At 40.0% G+C, this 19,103-nt stretch overlaps 1 protein-coding gene across 2 annotated transcripts; it reads left to right on the plus strand.

Moving 5' to 3' along the window:
* The first annotated feature begins 427 nt into the window (after window positions 1-427).
* Window positions 428-18,709, plus strand: LOC120517868 (PSMC3 interacting protein). 2 transcript variants are annotated; one of them, XM_039740372.1, is made up of 9 exons: window positions 428-622; window positions 3,501-3,617; window positions 11,253-11,353; window positions 11,699-11,788; window positions 11,890-12,001; window positions 12,522-12,667; window positions 14,890-14,943; window positions 17,640-17,699; window positions 18,331-18,709. In XM_039740372.1, the coding sequence occupies exons 4-9, from the start codon at window positions 11,714-11,716 to the stop codon at window positions 18,385-18,387; spliced, it is 504 nt and encodes a 167-aa protein (XP_039596306.1). In that variant the 5' UTR covers window positions 428-622; window positions 3,501-3,617; window positions 11,253-11,353; window positions 11,699-11,713; the 3' UTR covers window positions 18,388-18,709. The 2 variants fall into 2 exon arrangements, with proteins under 2 accessions (XP_039596306.1, XP_039596305.1); XM_039740371.1 differs by lacking the exons at window positions 428-622; window positions 3,501-3,617 and adding an exon at window positions 8,479-8,663.
* The last annotated feature ends 394 nt before the right edge of the window (window positions 18,710-19,103 follow it).

Here is a 19,103-nt window from a genome sequence, read left to right on the forward strand (position 1 = left end):
ATAATGATAACATCAAATAAATTTGTCCATTGGTCTGTGCTATAAATTTGTTTTCTGTATGATTCCAATTATTTTTGATCATTTTTATACCGCTGAATTTGCGCATTTCCTGTTCCAATACAGGGGAGAAACACGAGGTGCGACAGCGACGAGTCTCCCCTCACCTCGGACTGCGCTCTCCTTCACACACTGGGTTGATGCTTGCGATTGGCGCGTGCCTGTCGCTGTCTCTCTGTATGTCGCCAATAAAAGGTTTGCACACACATTTATTATACACCCTGACTTTCTAATATCTTTAATGAATGTGTGTGACCTATTTAGTCTTGCTGACATAAAACCGCACTGAAAAGGCACAAGGTGAGGAAGACAGTACCGTGGCGCCCTGAAGGGGGCGCATGTGAGCCCAACAGGTGCTCGTTGCTGCTGACGCAGAGGCGCCAATAAGATGTCGATATCAGAAAGTCGAGGGCACTGCAGGGGTCCGTTTATTTTTTATTTTTGTTCAAACTGAGTGCCAAAATGCAAGATTACGACTTTTAAAACTAAAGGAAAATAAGGAGGACTTTTACAAGAAAGTGGCGGAGATTTTCGTAGAGAAGAATAGGCACATAGATCAATAAAGGTAAGACTATAAACGGTTTTCAATTTTATAAAAAATTGGATCAGCAACAAAAAACAAAAACTCCAATATCTAAGAACTAAATTTTGACAGTAAAGTATTATTTTGTTTTCTTGTTATCCTTTTGTTGAACAGTCTATTAAAATTGATCAACGCATCCAAATTTAAAAGCTTTTAAAAACAACCAAATATTTCATTTTAAGTCAAAATTGAAATCCGTTTTTTTTTTATTTTATTTTTATACACCACTCTGTAATTTCATTTGTATTGGAGGAGTATGAATTGTGGAATTGCAACGGCAAATTTAGAACACGTGGAGGTTGAGGTGCAAATGCGCTCTCTCTCCCCGCTATAAATGTAACGTTCTTTCTTATCCGCATACAGTATGAACCTTACCTATGGGAGTGTAAAGAATGCTGATGAGATATGAAACATAACCAATGTGCAGGCGGCCAATTGAATAGCGAATAAGCGACTCTTTCGGGTTCATATATTTGTAAATCTGACTCTGAAGGAGTCACCAGCCATGAACGTCACCGCACGTCAGTGGTTTGGGGGTGGCAAGTGGGACTATGGAGGCCCCGCTTTTGAGGTCCGCGCGTCCCGTTCCAGCGGATTTGTCAAGTTATATTTTCCAGTAAATATACTGTATATACATTTGAGATGCTTCTAAGAGGAACCCTATTAAAATCCCTCTTCAACGTCAAATTCCACACGTCTTTGAAAACATTCAATTGTCCACCTCCATCGCCCGAAAAGGGTCGCCAGTATAATCCCATCCTAAAATAAGTATAGCCCATTAGTCGCTGGGTTGGCTTCTCCTATCTATAGAAAAAGACATTGCAGATCCTGATTAGACTACGAAGATGCCATCAACGACTTTTCCAATCGGAAGGCAAGAAAATTGGATTTTCGTCTCTGACCCTGGAAACTGGTAAGAGATTTCATGATGATAGTTCTACGTTAATTTCACACTTCCTGTCAAAACACTGAAACTCACATTTTATTTGTAGGCCATAAACATGTCCGAATATTAATGCACCAAAACATGATAACCGGCTGACATGACATCAAGGTGAGTTATGACTGTGACATCCTGCATATTAGACTCAAAGTATTTGGGTACTTTCCTAGTTGAGGCCCTGGTAATTTCCGCATGACACCGCATTTCGCACTCTGGTGGTATCGTCATAAATTATGAATTGCACTTTTTAAATAGATTACATCGTTATATTTTGATAAAGTTCATGTGTTATCTTGCATAAATTTAGCTGAATACTGTAATGAGAAAATCCGGTTTATGTTAACATTATTTGTATTAAATTTGCGCGCAAGTTTATACAGTCCACATATACCGGTAACAGAGTTTGGCGTAACCGGCCCCGCGTGGGGTTGATCAGCCCTAAGCACCCCGCACACCCCTAAGGCCGCTGTATTAATAAACAGTCCCTTGTGCTGGCCCGTCAGGTCCTCTCCCGCATGCCTTCACCTCATTCACCAGAAAAAGGAAATTAATGTGTCCAGACATGAACCCGGGTTCACCCGACTTTTTTTCCATGCGGGGTGAATAGTTTTCCCTCTTGCCTTTTCCTTTATATGGCGTCTGCTTCTCCTTTGGCTCTGCGCAGACATCTCTCCCCTCACCTTTTTCCCGCCACCCATTGACATACAGCTGGCTTCACCCTGTACAGTCCGTTGGGTCCTTCAAGCCAGGTGCCCCCCTCCCCATGTACCATTAGCCGGCCTTACAAATTAAGTAGTGATGGGAAAATGAAGCTTTGAGGCTTTCTTTCTATTTGTGCCGATGCTTTGAATCCTCAGCCCCAGTATGAACAGCGACATCTGGTGGTTAACTGAGGTCAAGGCAAGTTCTAAGGAGCGCAAGTGAAGCAGCACTTACTGTTTCAACCTCCTGTCACCAGTAAAAGATCAGAAAGGTCTGTGTTAATTTTATTCTGCTAAGGTCCTTGTCCATTTATACTATTTAAGTTTTGAATGCCGTTTTTTGTGCTGTTAGTCGCCATCTGTCACCAAAGCTCTCCAAATCTCTCTCTCCTCACAACCCAAACTTGTTGAATGAGAATGATGCATTTTATATAGGCTACCTGTTAACTGAGCGCCAAAGCTGTCAAACTGACGAAACGCGCCGTGAAACACTGATGACGTTCGAAGCTGCAAACGTCACAGGTCACGTGACAGCGGTGTTTTGACCCAAGCTTCGACACAGTGATTCGACTCACTACGCTACAGATTGACTGACACAAGCTTCGACGCTTCGGTAGCATTGTCCCATCTCTAAAATTAAGCCATTCCACAATAATCAGGAATGGGGAAAGGTGTAAACTCACAGTGACACACACACATATTACAAGGTAATAATGCGCAGTGCCTGGTCTTCACCAGTCATAGTGCTTACAAGAGAACAGTTTTTGTCTCATCAGACCAGAGAATCTTACTCCTCAGACGCTCGAGGTCCTTTTAAACTGTCATATGCCTTTTTCTCAGGAGTGGCTTTGTCTGGCCGCTCAACCATAAACACTCAAATTTTTGTTCAGGTTTCCTTCTGAAAAGTTCTTTCATCTCAGCAGAGGGCTTCTTCTGAAGCTCATTAGAGTGACCACTGGGTTCTCCATCACCTCTCTAATCGAGGCCCATCCTGTCAGGTTACTGGGTGGTCATCTCTGTCTTAAGAGTCCTGGTGATTCTAAACTTCTTTCATTTCACAATTCTTGAGGTCACTGCGCTCCTACCAGTTCTACCAGGTCTAAAGAAATGTCTTTGGACTTCATGACTTGATTTTTGTCCTGACACGTAGTGTGAGTTTAGGGACCTTATACGCAGGTACACGTGTGCCTTTCTAAATAACATCCAACCAATTTAGTTTGCCACAGGTGGACCCCATGTCAGTTCTGGACACATCTCTAGGAGAATCGGAGCAAACGGGACGCACTGGAGTACAATTTGGAGCGACACGGCAAAGGGTCTGAATACCTCCCAGGTATGAGAGATTTTAAGTTTTGATTTTTAATAAATTTCCATACCTTTCTGAAAAACACACTTTCACTTTGTCATTATGGATTATTGACGGTAGACTGAGGGGCAGAAATAGAAAATATATCCATTTAGAAACAAATCTACAATACAAAGTGCATTTGCTTTTAGGGGAACATTCACCTTGTGTAAGAATGGGTTTTTGGTGCTGCCACCAGATTGTTAATTTTTGTCACTTTCGTCAACAGCGAAGCCCTTTCTGCATTCATCTTTTTTCCCAGAAATCACCCTGTTTTCACGTAGAATTCCAATGCCCTTTCGTCTATAGGTGTAAGTCGTTTGCCATTTGTATTCATATTGTTTATTGCAGGGTCTCCTAGATGATGAGCCCCATGAACCCACTGAATCTGAGGACTTTTTCCTCATTATATCTATTAGGTAGTAATTATTATCCACAATAATAAACAACAGGCCAGCAACAGCTTGTGTTATTTTAATTCTTGAGCTAGGACGAGAAGTAGCCGTCACAATTTTTGTTTTAAAATTCTACTATCACGGGGCCACTCAAATGAACGCAGCAGGAAATCGAAAAGGGTGGCACTCATAAAATTAAGGGTTGGTTCAAAGACATAAACTAATTGTGAGAAAGCAGCCCCCAGTATGCAGCTCTCAGCAAATCAGAAGTAAGGAAATTACCATGGGGTCTCGTTTATAAAACTCGCTGTACACAAAAAAGGGGCTTGAAATGTGTGTACAGAACATTCCACGCAAATGACAGGATTTATAAAAGTAAATTTGATGCAAACGTTTGGGTAGATTTTCGGCAACTCTGACCATGCATAGCGCCACATATCGGAGAAACTGGGAAATGATGACAATCAGGGAAATGCAGCCAAATCAGCTAAATGACGACTCTCACGTATAATAATTAACATCATCGAGACCGCTTCCTGGGTCCTCCCTGCGTGGAGTTTGCATGTTCTCCCCGTGTCTGTGTGGGTTTCCTCCCACAGTCCAAAGGCATGCTGGTTAGGTGGATTGGCGATTCTAAATTGGCCCTAGTGTGTGCTTGGTGTGTGGGTGTGGGTGTGTTTGTGTGTGTGTCCTGCGGTGGGTTGGCACCCTACCCAGGATTGGTTCCTGCCTTGTGCCCTGTGTTGGCTGGGATTGGCTCCAGCAGACCCCCGTGACCCTGTGTTCGGATTCAGCCGGTTAGAAGATGGATGGATGGATGGAGTCGTTATTATAATGTGCATTGACATGCAAACATGTTAAACCTCTGAATTGATGACTACGATATTCAGACCGTATTTTAATTATTTTTAATTATTTTTTTCCGTCAGTTTATATAAATTAGAGATTGTCAATTCTAAGGGAAACCCGGCTTACAGGCCAGGGATATCTCGGCCAACCTTTAGCTCCATCGTGCCCCCTTGTGTTGGAAGTCATTAACTGACCGGCTGAGGATGTAGGTGCACACATATAAAATATTACATGTTTTTGCCAACATTAAAATGGAATTTGCAGCAGCAGCCAGTTCTCCCAATGTAATCGGGTAATTTTATTGCAATAGGGGCATCTAATGAGAAGGAAGCTGTTTTTGTAAGCAGTGCCATTAAATTAAAGCCCAAGTCATTTGTGATGCCAACATGAGACTGACAGATATCATGTCTCGGTGGCCTGAGCCAACCTGTGATTTACTGATTTTGAGACAAAGTAGCTCTGAGTGACGTGACGGTGCCGTACGTGGTAGCTGGTTTGTTAGTCGGGTAACCGGCTGTACCCCCAGTGTTTCATGTGGCCTGTACTATTCGATTTTATCAGCAATTGTGTTCTAATATGTGCCAGGTAATTGTGGCTACCCATTATGCCAAACACCCGAGAATGCTATAGTGCTGCGCAGGATCATATGTGCTCAATTGCAGAGCAAAGCCAAGTGAGCTTGAATGCAGGGGGCGGGGTCTCTGCACGTCAGATGGGAAGCTGCTTTATCAGCCAATGAAGTTTCTACAGCATCGCGATGCATATGTATGAGGTATGATGCATATGTATGAGGTAGCATCAAGGCGCGTTCACGAACGCACATTTTACAAGATGCCTATGATTTATAAAGGCGAATTGTGTCGAAATGCGAATACGCCAAGTTTTATAATTCTGATATGTACAGTATATATTTTTGTAATCGCATGCGTTTTCCTGTTTTTGCCGTACGCATTTTTCACGTTCAAATCGACGCAGTGTTTTAAATGCGGCCTCAGCACTGCTGGCATCAATGTGTAGACAACATGTGTTCATATTTACAGCATTATTTGCAAAATTTTCTTTTTGAATAAAGCGGAGCCTCCTTTGAATTTACCTTGGGGGGCGGGGTGGGGCTGGCGGTAACTTCGTGACATTTAACTCTTCTGCTAGCCTATAGTTTTGTGATGTGTCTTCTATCATCTGTGCTTAAACGTAAAGTTGCCTGTTAAGTCATTAGAACGTATAATATTTAATTAATGTAACCTATTTCCATCCTGGCTGATGATTATACAATACAAAAAAATCAGCTCCAACTCTGTGTCCACTTTATTAGGTCCATCTGCTCAAACAGCCCATTATATGGCTGTAGCTCAGTATAACAAGACATTTAGTGTCTGACCAAATCTTAGAATGAACAAGATGCCAGTTTGACCAGGGTATGACGGATGGTTCCAGCATCTGAGAAACAGCTACTTTACCGAGATTTTAGAGTTTAAACTGCGTGGTTTCTTAAAGAAAAAGCTATTCCGGAAGCAGCAGTTCTGTGGGTGAAAACACCTTTAAAGGTCTTAGGAGAATGGACACACTCATTCCAGGGCACTAGTGATCAAATAACAGGTTCTTGCATTAGTGGTGTGCAGATGGACATCTGTAAATGAAGAGGAAAAGCCAGCTTTGGGACCCGTGGCTTACAGCAACAGAAGTTCCACTCATTCTGGCAAGACAACTAGAAGCATAATGACGTAACCTGGTCTAATCAACTCCAACTCCAGGCCAAAATGGTAATGGTGCATTGTGTGATTAAATCTTAAAAACCCAGCATGTAACAGTATACCCAACAGCAGGGCTTGCGTGTTAAATAATGAGTGTGAAGCCAGTAACAGTTAACAACAGAAGAAGAGAGCTTTCGCTGGTGAGCTTAACAATCGCAATAGTTTTCGTAATACCACCTGAAGGAAGATGCATTTTTGTTGCCATTTTGCCACCAAACCCTATACATCCTTACTAGCTGTGCTACGCGTTGGTTGAACTATAAGTAATCAATGTACACCTCTGCATTAATGTTTGCAGTGCCCCATGTATTGGAATGCATTTTGTAATGCGTGTAGTAACAAAATATATTGTATGTGTCATTCCAACAGATGGTGCATCACAAACATTTGTTGCAATTCCAACAGATGGTCATCTGTTATGGCATTTGGTATGGGATTAGCACAAGCAGTGCTATTGTCTGTGATGTTCCATCTGTTGCTTAACAGAGACACAGAAAATGGATGGACACACAGATACTCAAACTCACAGACACTTGTCCTTTTATTAAGGAAGATTAATCATGAGATGATACACACTTCACTAAATAGTGCATTCTCTTAACATTGGACAGAATTATATATAGTTTTTGCAAAGAGTGTAAATCAAATACTTAGCTTTAAAACAATAAAACAGAAAAAGCCAATATTAAAAGCAATATAAATATATAATAAGGAATTGAATGCAAAACAAAAGTCATTCTGCACGCAGCTCTGAATACGTCCGCTGTTTCTTACTGTCCTGCAAGCTACAACTAAACGCGCGGTGCAAATTTAAGAAACGTTTAATAAACATTGTGACAGACTCCTTAAACAGATTTCAGAAATAAACAAAATGATATGGAGGGGAGAATTAGCTCGGCTAAATGACCCCCTGAAGCCAGGCATGGGTTCTGATGAATCTTGATTTCTGCTACGAAATGCAGAAGGCAGTGTCAGAATTTGTCATAAACAGTAAATAGCTTCCATCGGAACAAGACAGAATACATGTGTGTAAATGAGAGGGAGGTCAGTGGAATGGTGAGGATGCAAGGAGTAGAGATGGCAACGTTTAAATACTTGGGATCAACAGTACAGAGTAACGGGGATTGTGGAAGAGAAGTGAAGAAGAGGGTGCAGGCAGGTTGGAGAAGAGTGTCAGGAGTGATTTGTGACAGACCGGTATCAGCAAGAGTGAAAGGGAAGGTCTACAGGACAGTAGTGAGACCAGCTATGTTATATGGGTTGGTGACGGTGGCACTGACCAGAAAGCAGGACACTGGAGGTGGCAGAGTTAAAGATGCTAAGATTTGCATTAGGTGTGACGAGGATGGACAGGATTAGAAATGAGGGCATTACAGGATCAGCTCAAGTTGGACGGTTGGGAGACCAAATAAGAGCGGCGAGATTGCGCTGGTTTGGACATGTGCAGAGGAGAGATACTAAGGATAGAGCTGCCAGGCAAGAGAAAAAGAGGAAGGCCTAAGAGAAGGTTTATGGGTGTGGTGCGAGAGGACATGCAGGTGATGGGTGTGACAGAACAAGATGACGAGGACAGGAAGATATGGAATCGGGTAGCGACACCCCCTAACGGGAACAGCCGAAAGAAGAAGAGTAAATAGCTTCTATCAACTAAAAACTGACTGTTGATGTTACAAAAATGAAAAATACTTAAGTTATTATCTTATGATATTTCGCCCTGATCCAAATCTTATATTTTTAAAATAGTTTGCAATTCCGAAGGCAGCTAAACGAGCCCTTTGCACCACTGCTATTACCAGGCCTGAGACTCCACAAAGTACTCCAAATCAAACAAAGGGGCGTGGTTATGACATCACACCATTTCCCACTGGCCCTTGTTGATGACGGAAACGGTGCGGGAGATGAAAATGTATCCCCATCTGAGAGGAGACGCTGCTAGGAAAGTTTCGCAGTAGCTCCACAGTTTGTTAAATCAAGTAAGGTGGCTTAATGCCGGCGTGACTGAGAAAGAGCCACAATGAGCAAAAATAAGGAGGCAGCAGGTAGGAGTCTACTTTGCTGAATGTGTTCGGTTTGGGCGCGAAGTTGTCAGCGGGATGCGCAGCTTTGGGCGTCGCGGGGCTCCCTGACTCCCGCCTTGAAACAAACCACGATGTGCGGGACCAAAGCAAAGTCACCGCTGTCCGTCCGTCCGTCGCTCGGTGCTTGCGCTGTGATTTGAACGACTCTCCGTTTTGTGCTAATGATACTCGGGCAAAATAGCTGGTTAAGTTTGTTGATAATATCTAGAATCTGTTGAATTTATTTAAGAGTTTAGGCTGCATGCAGGTTTGTGGCAGATAAAATTTAATGTAACTAAGTGTAGCCTTCTTCATGTAGGATGCAGACATATCAGATTTGACAACACAATGGGAGGTCTGAAATTTAAAGTACACCTTATGAGAAGGCCATAGGAGCTGTAGTGGACAGGTCACAGTCGACCCCCAGACACTGTACAGAAGGCTAACAGAATGTCAGGTTATATAGCGCCCTGACGTGTGCAGTACAAGTCCAAGGAGGTTCTGCCGAAGCTTAATAACACAATGGCGATACCTCCTCTGGAGGTATTAAGGACATGGACAGAATGCAGTTACTAAAAATAGACACAGCAGCGATCCTGATTCCAGGGCTGCAGAGGATGAGTTGGGAGGAAAGATTAAAGGAGTTAAACCTCTTCAGTTAAGCTAACGGGGATTAAAAGGTGACATGATTGAAGGGTTTAAAATCGGTAAAGGAACTGGTACGGTGGATCGAGACTTGTTTTAAAATCAGTTCAACAAGAACACAGTTGGAAACTTGTTAAGCTGAAATTTCATAACAAACAATACAGTAGGACGTTACAGACCTTCGAAACTCGACTTGATGTTGCTTTGGATAAGGTGGATAGGACTGGCAAGTTTTGTTAGGAATTCTTTAATGTTCTGATTGTAAAGGCCAGGTACGAAGGGCAGTGTGGTATGGTGGTGAAGATACTGGACCTCTATGTTGAGGTTATGGGTTCAAATTCCACTATTGTCACTGTGTGACCATGAGCAAATCCCTTCATCTGCTTAGAAGAACAAAAGACATTTAACCTGTTGTAACCCAAATGCAGTAATTCATCTTCAGCCAAATATATAAATGAAATAAAAGGCTGCATTGTGTGTTTTATTTATGTAGAGAGGTTGCCATTTCTACATATACAGTATACTGTAAGTGGTGAATGTGTTTATGTGTTCATGTGTGGGATCACAGGTTATGTGATTTTATTTTATTAGGCACGACCAAATCAAGGCTTGTTACATAGCGAAAAATGATCACAATGTAGTGTCAAATAAACAAATAAATCTGTGCTATAGCTTAAACAAAACTTTGAAATTCTTGGCTTGGGAGTTTATCTGCTTGATCTTAAAAGTACAGGGCAATCGAAAGAAATTATTGAACTCCATTACATTTTATGAAAGTTTGAGGTAAAACAGAAGACTAAGTTACAGTTTAGGAGCAAAGTGTCCATAGTGTCAAATTTTGACAGCCAGCTATCTGGATCAATGTGCAATATAGACATGTCACTCACATTACAGTTTAAAAATTTATGAACAAAAGGAAAATCAGAGAAAAAATTACATTTGAGCATTTAGAACCAAATATAGACTGAAACAAACCTAGGAAAAAAAAACTTGGCAAAAGTAGAAGGTGCAACACTGAGGGAGTATGGCTTGAAAGGTGCTTATTGGGGTTTATGGGGCAGTAGGGAGTCTGACACTGGAGACCCTGCTACCCCTAACAGGTAGGTCCTGTGCACAGAAGTGTTTTGGACGTTGGAATAAACTGCTTATTTAGTTCAATTTATATTTTGTATTGAACATTTAAATAATCACAAATTTAGTACAAGTCAATTTATTGTGATTTACATGTTAAATGTCTGTGCTACAGTTTATGCTTTATTTTTATTATGCATACACAACCACTCAAAAGTTTATATTTTGATCGGAAAAAGACATATCAGCATATTTAGATAGCACTAAAACTGGGGATCTTAATTTTATTAACATCTGAAATTAAAACTTTATATATAAATAATATTTGTTTTTCACATTAAGAGTGAGGAAGTCTTAATTAGAACAGTTTGTTACTGACAGGCGTTTCCAATCCATTTTTTTTTTTTTTACATTGCACTTTTTGAACTTGCATATTAGTTATTTATTTTAATAACTAATATATGAACACATTGCATTTGTTTTCAAATAATTTACTTAACATTGCATTCTTTATTAGTTTAATGCTTTATAATCTTAAACTGAATGGACAAATGTCAACTTGCTTGCAGAATTTTAGGTTTGCAACATTTATTTTTATAGAACAATTTGATGCACAGAATGGTCACAAGAAAATTAAAAAATAAAAAATTTAAAATTAGTTTGGAACCTGTATTTGAACATTTTTTTTATATACTGTAATATAATAAAAACCAATATTTGTTTCATACAAGCCTTGCATTTTTCTGTAATTGGCATGTATTCATCTTAAATTAATTTTGGATATTGAGATTTATCTTGTGACTTTATGGTTCCCTTAACTCCTTTAACAGGTTACATTGTATCTTCTGTTTTCAGCTGCATCTATAATACTTAGTTATCTAAATGAGAATAATCGACCCTACAGTACACAGGATGTGTTTGGTAACTTGCAGAAGCAACATGGCTTTGGAAAAACGGTAAGATCAACGCTACACTTAAGAGATGGATCCCAACATAATGCTGCAGCATTGCTTTATTCTTTACAGTCTGCTTTAATTGAGTCACATTGGCTTATTTTGCATTAAGATATGTCAGATTGTTCTTTTGTCATTTATAGTATTTGGATCATAGCCATGACTAGTTGTTTTGGGCTTTTTCCCTTGTCAACCTGTGCAGACACTGGCAGTGGTGGTTTACTTTTCTGTTTGGTCCTTTATTTAATGTAAGCAGTGCACCCTCCATTATTCACAAGGGACCAGTAAATGCATTATTTATGCACTGCTTTTTAATTTTTGTTTTTAATTCTCTCCTGTTAATGGAAGGCTGTGGTAAAGGTGATGGAAATGCTGGCAAGTCAAGGAAAAATAACAGAGAAGGTATACGGCAAACAGAAAATCTATTTTCCAGATCAGGTGAGGTCTCAGGTTCCATACCAATTTAAAAAAAAAAAAAGTAGTGTCTGAATTAGAGAGGTAAATCCATTCTTCTCTCATTCTCCCTTTCTTATATGCAGTCACAGTTTACAGATGTGAGTGATTCAGAATTAAAAAACTTGGACAATCAGATCTCTGAACTAAACTCTAAATCACAGTCTGTTCAGCAGAACTGTCGGCAACTGGAAACCGGTAAGTAGTAACGGAAGAATATGACCTGTCTGACCATGAGTTTCAAACAGGAGTTTAAAAAGTTGTCAAAAATTAGATTGGTGCTTTTTAAGGTGGGGTTTTTACTGCAGATTATAAAATATTTAATTCATGATCCAGTGACTGTGTATGATTTCTGCATTCTGTCCATGTCCTTAATTAATGATTTTTTTTGTGTACTTCTCTGTGTACAAATCACAAAGATGTTAACTGTTAACTATGTACACCTGGTATGCAAGAGTATATGAGTGTATAAGCAGGGGTGATTTGTGAGGGACTGGTGCTTCATCCTGCATTGTTTTTTTTTGCTTGCACCTGATATGTGGCTGTAGCTCCCTGTCAGCCCAGGATACTTGTAGGCTCAGAAAAGTCATTTTGAAAGGAGCCCTAAGTATAAATGTAATAAGATTTGTTTTTAGCAAATTAGACTCAAAAAAGTTGGCAAGCGGTAAATGCAGACAGACTGTTTTTACTTTGTGCTTTCTGTACTGACCCATTTCAGAACTGAAGGAACTAAACAGCTCCATGACAACTGAGGAGTTGATTTCAGAAACGGAGCAACTGAAAAAAGAATGTAAATCTTACCAAGAGAGGTTGCAGAAGATCAAATTAGCAAGTAACCATGTCACCCCTGAAGAAAAGGAGAAGGTGAGATTGATATGATTTCTTGTGACAGCCAGTTAGAGGCATTCCATTAGAGAAATTTTAGAAAGTTTTAAAATGGAAGATGCGGGCCTTACCTGAAATTAGGTGGGTGCACTAATTGGCAGTCAGGCTATGAGATACTGCTTTATTTAGGAGATGCTTGCCCATTTATCACATTTTTGTGTTTTAAATATATAAAATAGATTAAAATAAGGTGATCTACAATATTGTTTTTAAATAACATGGTTGAGTGCTTTTATTTATCATAGGGATTTATATATACTGCTCAAAAGAATTAAAGGAACACTTTTTAATCAGAGTATAGCATAAAGTCAATGAAACTTATGGGATATTAATCTGGTCAGTTAAGTAGCAGAGGGGGTTGTTAATCAGTTTCAGCTGCTGTGGTGTTAATGAAATTAACAACAGATGCACTAGAGGGGCAACAATGAGATGACCCCCAAAACAGGAATGGTTTAACAGGTGGAGGCCACTGACATTTTTCCCTCCTCATCTTTTCTGACTGTTTCTTCACTAGTTTTGCATTTGGCTACAGTCAGTGTCACTACTGGTAGCATGAGGCGATACCTGGACCCTACAGAGGTTGCACAGGTAGTCCAACTTCTCCAGGATGGCACATCAATACGTGTCATTGCCAGAAGGTTTGCTGTGTCTCCCTGCACAGTCTCAAGGGCATGGAGGAGATTCTAGGAGACAAGCAGTTACTCTAGGAGAGCTGGAGAGGGCCATAGAAGGTCCATAACCCATCAGCAGGACCAGTATCTGCTCCTTTGGGCAAGGAGGAACAGGATGAGCACTGCCAGAGCCCTACAAAATGACCTCCAGCAGGCCACTGGTGTGAATGTCTCTGACCAAACAATCAGAAACAGACTTCATGAGGGTTGCCTGAGGGCCCAAATGTCTACTGCGCCCTGTGCTCACTGCACAGCACCGGGAGCTCAATTGGCATTTGCCATAGAATACCAGAATTGGCAGGTCCACCACTGGCATCCTGTGCTTTTCACAGATGAGAGCAGGTTCACCCTGAGTATATGTGAAAGGCGTGAAAGGGTCAGGAGAAGCCGTGGAGAATATTATGCTGCCTGTAACATCATTTAGCATGACTGGTTTGGTGGTGGGTCAGTGATGATCTTGGAGGCATATCCATGGAGCGACTCACAGACCTCTACAGGCTAGACAATGGCATCTTGACTGCCATTAGGTATCAGGATGAAATCCTTGGACCCATTGTCAGACCCTACGCTGGTGCAGTAGGTCCTGGTTTCCTCCTAATGCACGACAATGCCCGGCCTCATGTGGCAAGAGTATGCAGGCAGTACCTGGAGGATGAAGGAATTGAAACAATTGAATGGCCTTCACGATCCCCTGACTTAAACCCAATAGAACATCTGTGGGACATTATGTTTCGGTCCATTAGGCGCCGCCAGGTTGCTCCTCAGACTGTACAACAGCTCAGGGATGCCCTCATACAGATCTGGGAGGAAATGCCACAAGACACCATCCGTCGTCTCATTAGGAGCATGCCCGACGTTGTCAAGCATGCATACAAGCTCGTGGGGGCCACACAAGATACTGAAAAGCATTTTGAGTAGCAGAAATTAAGTTTTTGAAAAAATGGACTAGCCTGCCACATCTTCATTTCACTCTGATTTTAGGGTGTCTACACAATTGAGCCCTCTGTAGGCAGAAAACTTTTATTTCCATTAAAAGACTTGGCATCCTTTTGTTCCTAAGACATTGCCCTGTCGTTATTTGTATAGATATCCAACTTCATATTGAGATCTGATGTATCTAATGTGTTTCTTTAAAGTGTTCCTTTAATTTTTGTGAGCAGTGTATTTATTTCAATTAACCATTCTCGAAGGAACCGGATATGTTTGGGAGATAATTAAAACAAAATGATCTGGAGAGATCTTTTACTAATATTTTACTTCTGGTGTGGTAAATATGACTACTTTCCTCTTTTCTGCACTATGTAAATGTAATCCATATCATTAGGGAAGGAGTTTTATTTATTTATTTTTTTCCATTTTTGAAAGTAAAATTATGTACAATCCTTTTGTCATATAGAGAATGAAGTGACCTGGTTTTTGGACTCTTGTGTAAGATGCTTCAAGCTATTAATGATAGTAAAAGTTACATTACATAGAGTATTTTAATACATGACTAAGTTTGGTTATAGTATATGCTTCTTTGATGTTCAGGTGTACAAAGAGAGGATTCATCTTGTCAAAGAATGGAAGAAGAGAAAACGAATGGTATAGTGTTTTTCTTTTCTTTTCTTTCATGGCCCACTTATCCTCTTATCCTTGCTAGCAGTGACAAGTGTATTCTCTAAGGCTGTTTTTCGTTTGCGCGGTGGTTGTTTTTTTTTTCTGTATTTTTCTGCTAATTTTTAAATGTTGAATATGAATGAACATTGAAGTCTAAAATTATGCAGAAATACTTGTACTTACAGTGCATCCAGAAAGTATTCACAGCGCATCGCATTTTCCACATTTTATGTTACAGCCTTATTCCAAAATGGATTAAATTCATTTTTTCCTCAGAATTCTACACACAACACCCCATAATGACAACGTGAAAAAAGTTTACTTGAGGTTTTTGCAAATTTATTAAAAATAAAAAAACTGAGAAATCCATGTACATAAATATTCACAGCCTTTGCTCAATACTTTGTCGATGCACCTTTGGCAGCAATTACAGCCTCAAGTCTTTTTGAATATGATGCCACAAGCTTGGCACACCTATCCTTGGCCAGTTTCGCCCATTCCTCTTTGCAGCACCTCTCAAGCTCCATCAGGTTGGATGGGAAGCGTCGGTGCACAGCCATTTAAGATCTCCAGAGATGTTCAATCGGATTCAAGTCTGGGCTCTGGCTGGGCCACTCAAGGACATTCACAGAGTTGTCCTGAAGCCACTCCTTTGATATCTTGGCTGTGTGCTTAGGGTCGTTGTCCTGCTGAAAGATGAACCGTCGCCCCAGTCTGAGGTCAAGAGCGCTCTGGAGCAGGTTTTCATCCAGGATGTCTCTGTACATTGCTGCAGTCATCTTTCCCTTTATCCTGACTAGTCTCCCAGTTCCTGACACTGAAAAACATCCCCACAGCATGATGCTGACACCACCATGCTTCACTGTAGGGATGGTATTGGCCTGGTGATGAGCGGTGCCTGGTTTCCTCCAAACATGACACCTGGCATTCACACCAAAGAGTTCAATCTTTGCCTCATCAGACCAGAGAATTTTGTTTCTCATGGTCTGAGAGTCCTTCACGTGCATTTTGGCAAACTCCAGGCAGGCTGCCATGTGCCTTTTACTAAGGAGTGGCTTCCATCTGGCCACTCTACCATACAGGTCTGATTGGTGGATTGCTGCAGAGATGGTTGTCCTTCTGGAAGGTTCTCTCTCCACAGAGGACCTCTGACAGAGTGACCATCAGGTTCTTGGTCACCTCCCTGACCTAAGGCCCTTCTCCCCTGATTGCTCAGTTTAGATGGTCGGCCAGCTCTAGGAAGAGTCCTGGTGGTTTCGAAATTCTTCCACTTACGGATGATGGAGGCCACTGTGATCATTGGGACCTTCAAAGCAGCAGAAATTTTTCTGTAACCTTTCCCAGATTTGTGCCTCGAGACAATCCTGTCTTGGAGGTCTAAAGACAATTCCTTTGACTTCATGCTTGGTTTGTGCTCTGACATGAACTGTCAACTGTGGGACCTTCTATAGACAGGTGTGTGCCTTTCCAAATCGTGTCCAATCAACTGAATTTACCACAGATGGACTCCAATTAAGCTGCAGAAACATCTTATGGATGATCAGGGGAAACAGGATGCACCAGAGCTCAATTTGGAGCTTCATGGCAAAGACTGTGAATACTTATGTACATGTGCTTTCTCAATTTTTTTATTTTTAATAAATTTGCAAAAATCTCAAACTTTTTTCACGTTGTCATTATGGGGTGTTGTGTGTAGAATTCTGAGGAAAAAATTAATTTAATCCATTTTGGAATAAGGCTGTAACATAACAAAATGTGGAAACAGTGATGCGCTGTGAATACTTTCTGGATACACTGTATATTTTCAGAATGTAGTGTGTTTGATCATTAAGTAGCCATTTCTTATATTACATGTTTTTTCTCAGGTGCAAAACTGGAGCATAGGCAGGTTTAGTAACTTGCTAACGGTCACACAGTACATATTTGTGGCTCTTAAACTGATGACTTGGCTTCCATATCTGATCACCTACTGGGGCAGTTTGGTTTTACAACAAATATTGGTAAAGTTACAGCTATGCTTAGTCAAAACAGTCTTTCAATTTGCACCGTGAGAAGACAAGCACTATACTTTTCTCAAGCAATTGTTCTTAAGATGCATTTATTATATCTTGCTATGTTTGTTTTTTTTTTGTTTTTTTTTGTTTTAGGGCTTTGTCACCCCGTCAAAATTAATGGGTGATCTATTCCAATCTCTTCTAGCTACCATTGCAATGCCTGACGTGCATGTATTGCTCTCTTCAGGTGTCCAAACCAAAGCAGTTGACTTGTTCATTAGCATACATCGGCACAATAGTCTTTTTGTTTTGCCATTTGATACCACGTGATGGTCTTTCAGAAGCACTTACTGTCAAAACCACCTATGTACATGTCCAAGCACCGCTTCATAGCCCACATTTCTGCTCCATGGTGCCAAAATCACACTGCTGTTATACTTATTTCTGTTTGTAGGCTAATCCTTCTCTATTTCCAGGTTTTATAATTTTTTAAAGGTATTTTCAATGTTTCAATTGTTGGCCTTTTCTATACTGTATATCACTTCACTTTCATTATGCACAATAAATTACTTTAAGTAGAACTATTTCTATAAATGGCTACTACTTTTTGTACAACATTTTTTTCAGATTTAAACTTTTGAGTGGTTTTTAGTTTTTAAATCCCTCCTCTAATATGTCTGTTTACAGGTGACTGACATGATGGATGCTATTCTTGAGGGTTACCCAAAAAGCAAGAAGCAGTTTCTGGTAGGTTCTCTCTTTTCTAGTCTGTTTTATCTGCTAGTCTTGCATTAGTCTGTTCTGGTGTTTCACTTGCTATGAGCCAACACTGTTCAAACTGTAGTAAAACCAAATGTACCTCCACAGCTGAAATTTTGGGTTGGGACATAGTCTGTGATCTTCCCTTAATCAAATGCTGTATCATTTAAATTTTTGACATTATGCCGCTGTGAAGAGTAGACGCGGTCGTGTTTTTTTACCTCCTCTTTGCTTGATCAGCTGCTGCCGTGCAATCTACATCTTACGTGGCGCTTCGAACATTTACAAGCCTATACAGCAGCTGTCCTACTCTTTTATTTTCTGCCCCGGGCACAAAGTCTTATCTTGTGGGACACGAGTTCTTGATATTTTTTAGTTTATAATTTAAAAATGGAATAAGAATCTGAAAATCTAACATCATCACATTACAGTTCGATAAATTCTGAGAAGAATGATACCAAACATATATATGTAGGTTTTAAAATAAGCCCAAATTTAAAGTGTGACATAAAATCATTGTACTTTTAGGCTTAGGATTTATATATGTATCTTAACAGAAATCTATTTTAAAAATAAGATGTGCTGATGTATTTTTACAACCTATTTATGTTAATTACAGGAAGAAGTTGGAATAGAAACTGATGAAGACTGTAAAGTTAAGATGCCAGATTTGTGATTTTAGACAAAAGACTGAAATCAGCATATCATGATCTTCTCGTAATTGGTTCATTATTGTTTTGTATGTTGCCACCCCCCATTACTATTAAGAAGCAAGGTAGGAATGTGCAGAGAGAACAACTTTAAAGGCAAATTATATTATATTGTAAATGTTAAGATTGTTGGGTGTATATATGTAATTTATATAGTATGATGTGACAAGTAGGCCGAGGTCTTATTTTAAAGGCCAAAATAAACAAAAGCATTTGCCTTAGCATTGTCTGGTTAATAGATTGTAAATAAGAATTTTTTGAAAATTAAATTAATTTTGAAACTTGTCATTTTGTTTGAGTAACCAGACTATTTCCTTTTATAAAATTGTTTCAAGATAACCCTTTTACTGGGCATCCCATTTCCCAGATAGAAATTTTAAACTACAATCTAATCATGTTGTTTACAAAACTGTCAGCGTGAGTAACTAAACATGCCTCGATAGGACACCCAAGTAGTAACCAGCCTACTAGAACATTTCTAATTATACAAAATAGTACACAACTGTTCTTTATGTCCATTTTCCAAACCCATTTTTCCAGTATTGTTTTGCAGGGGACCATGAGTGGTGAATGCTAGTGGTGCTATCACAGATAGGATAATACAACTACATTCTTCTTTACAAGGCAATTTCTGCTGTTAATGGAATGTCATTTTCATTGGACTGCTTGTTTATGCTTTCAT

This window comes from Polypterus senegalus, chromosome 17, assembly GCF_016835505.1.
Source record: "Polypterus senegalus isolate Bchr_013 chromosome 17, ASM1683550v1, whole genome shotgun sequence".
NCBI lineage: Eukaryota > Metazoa > Chordata > Cladistia > Polypteriformes > Polypteridae > Polypterus > Polypterus senegalus.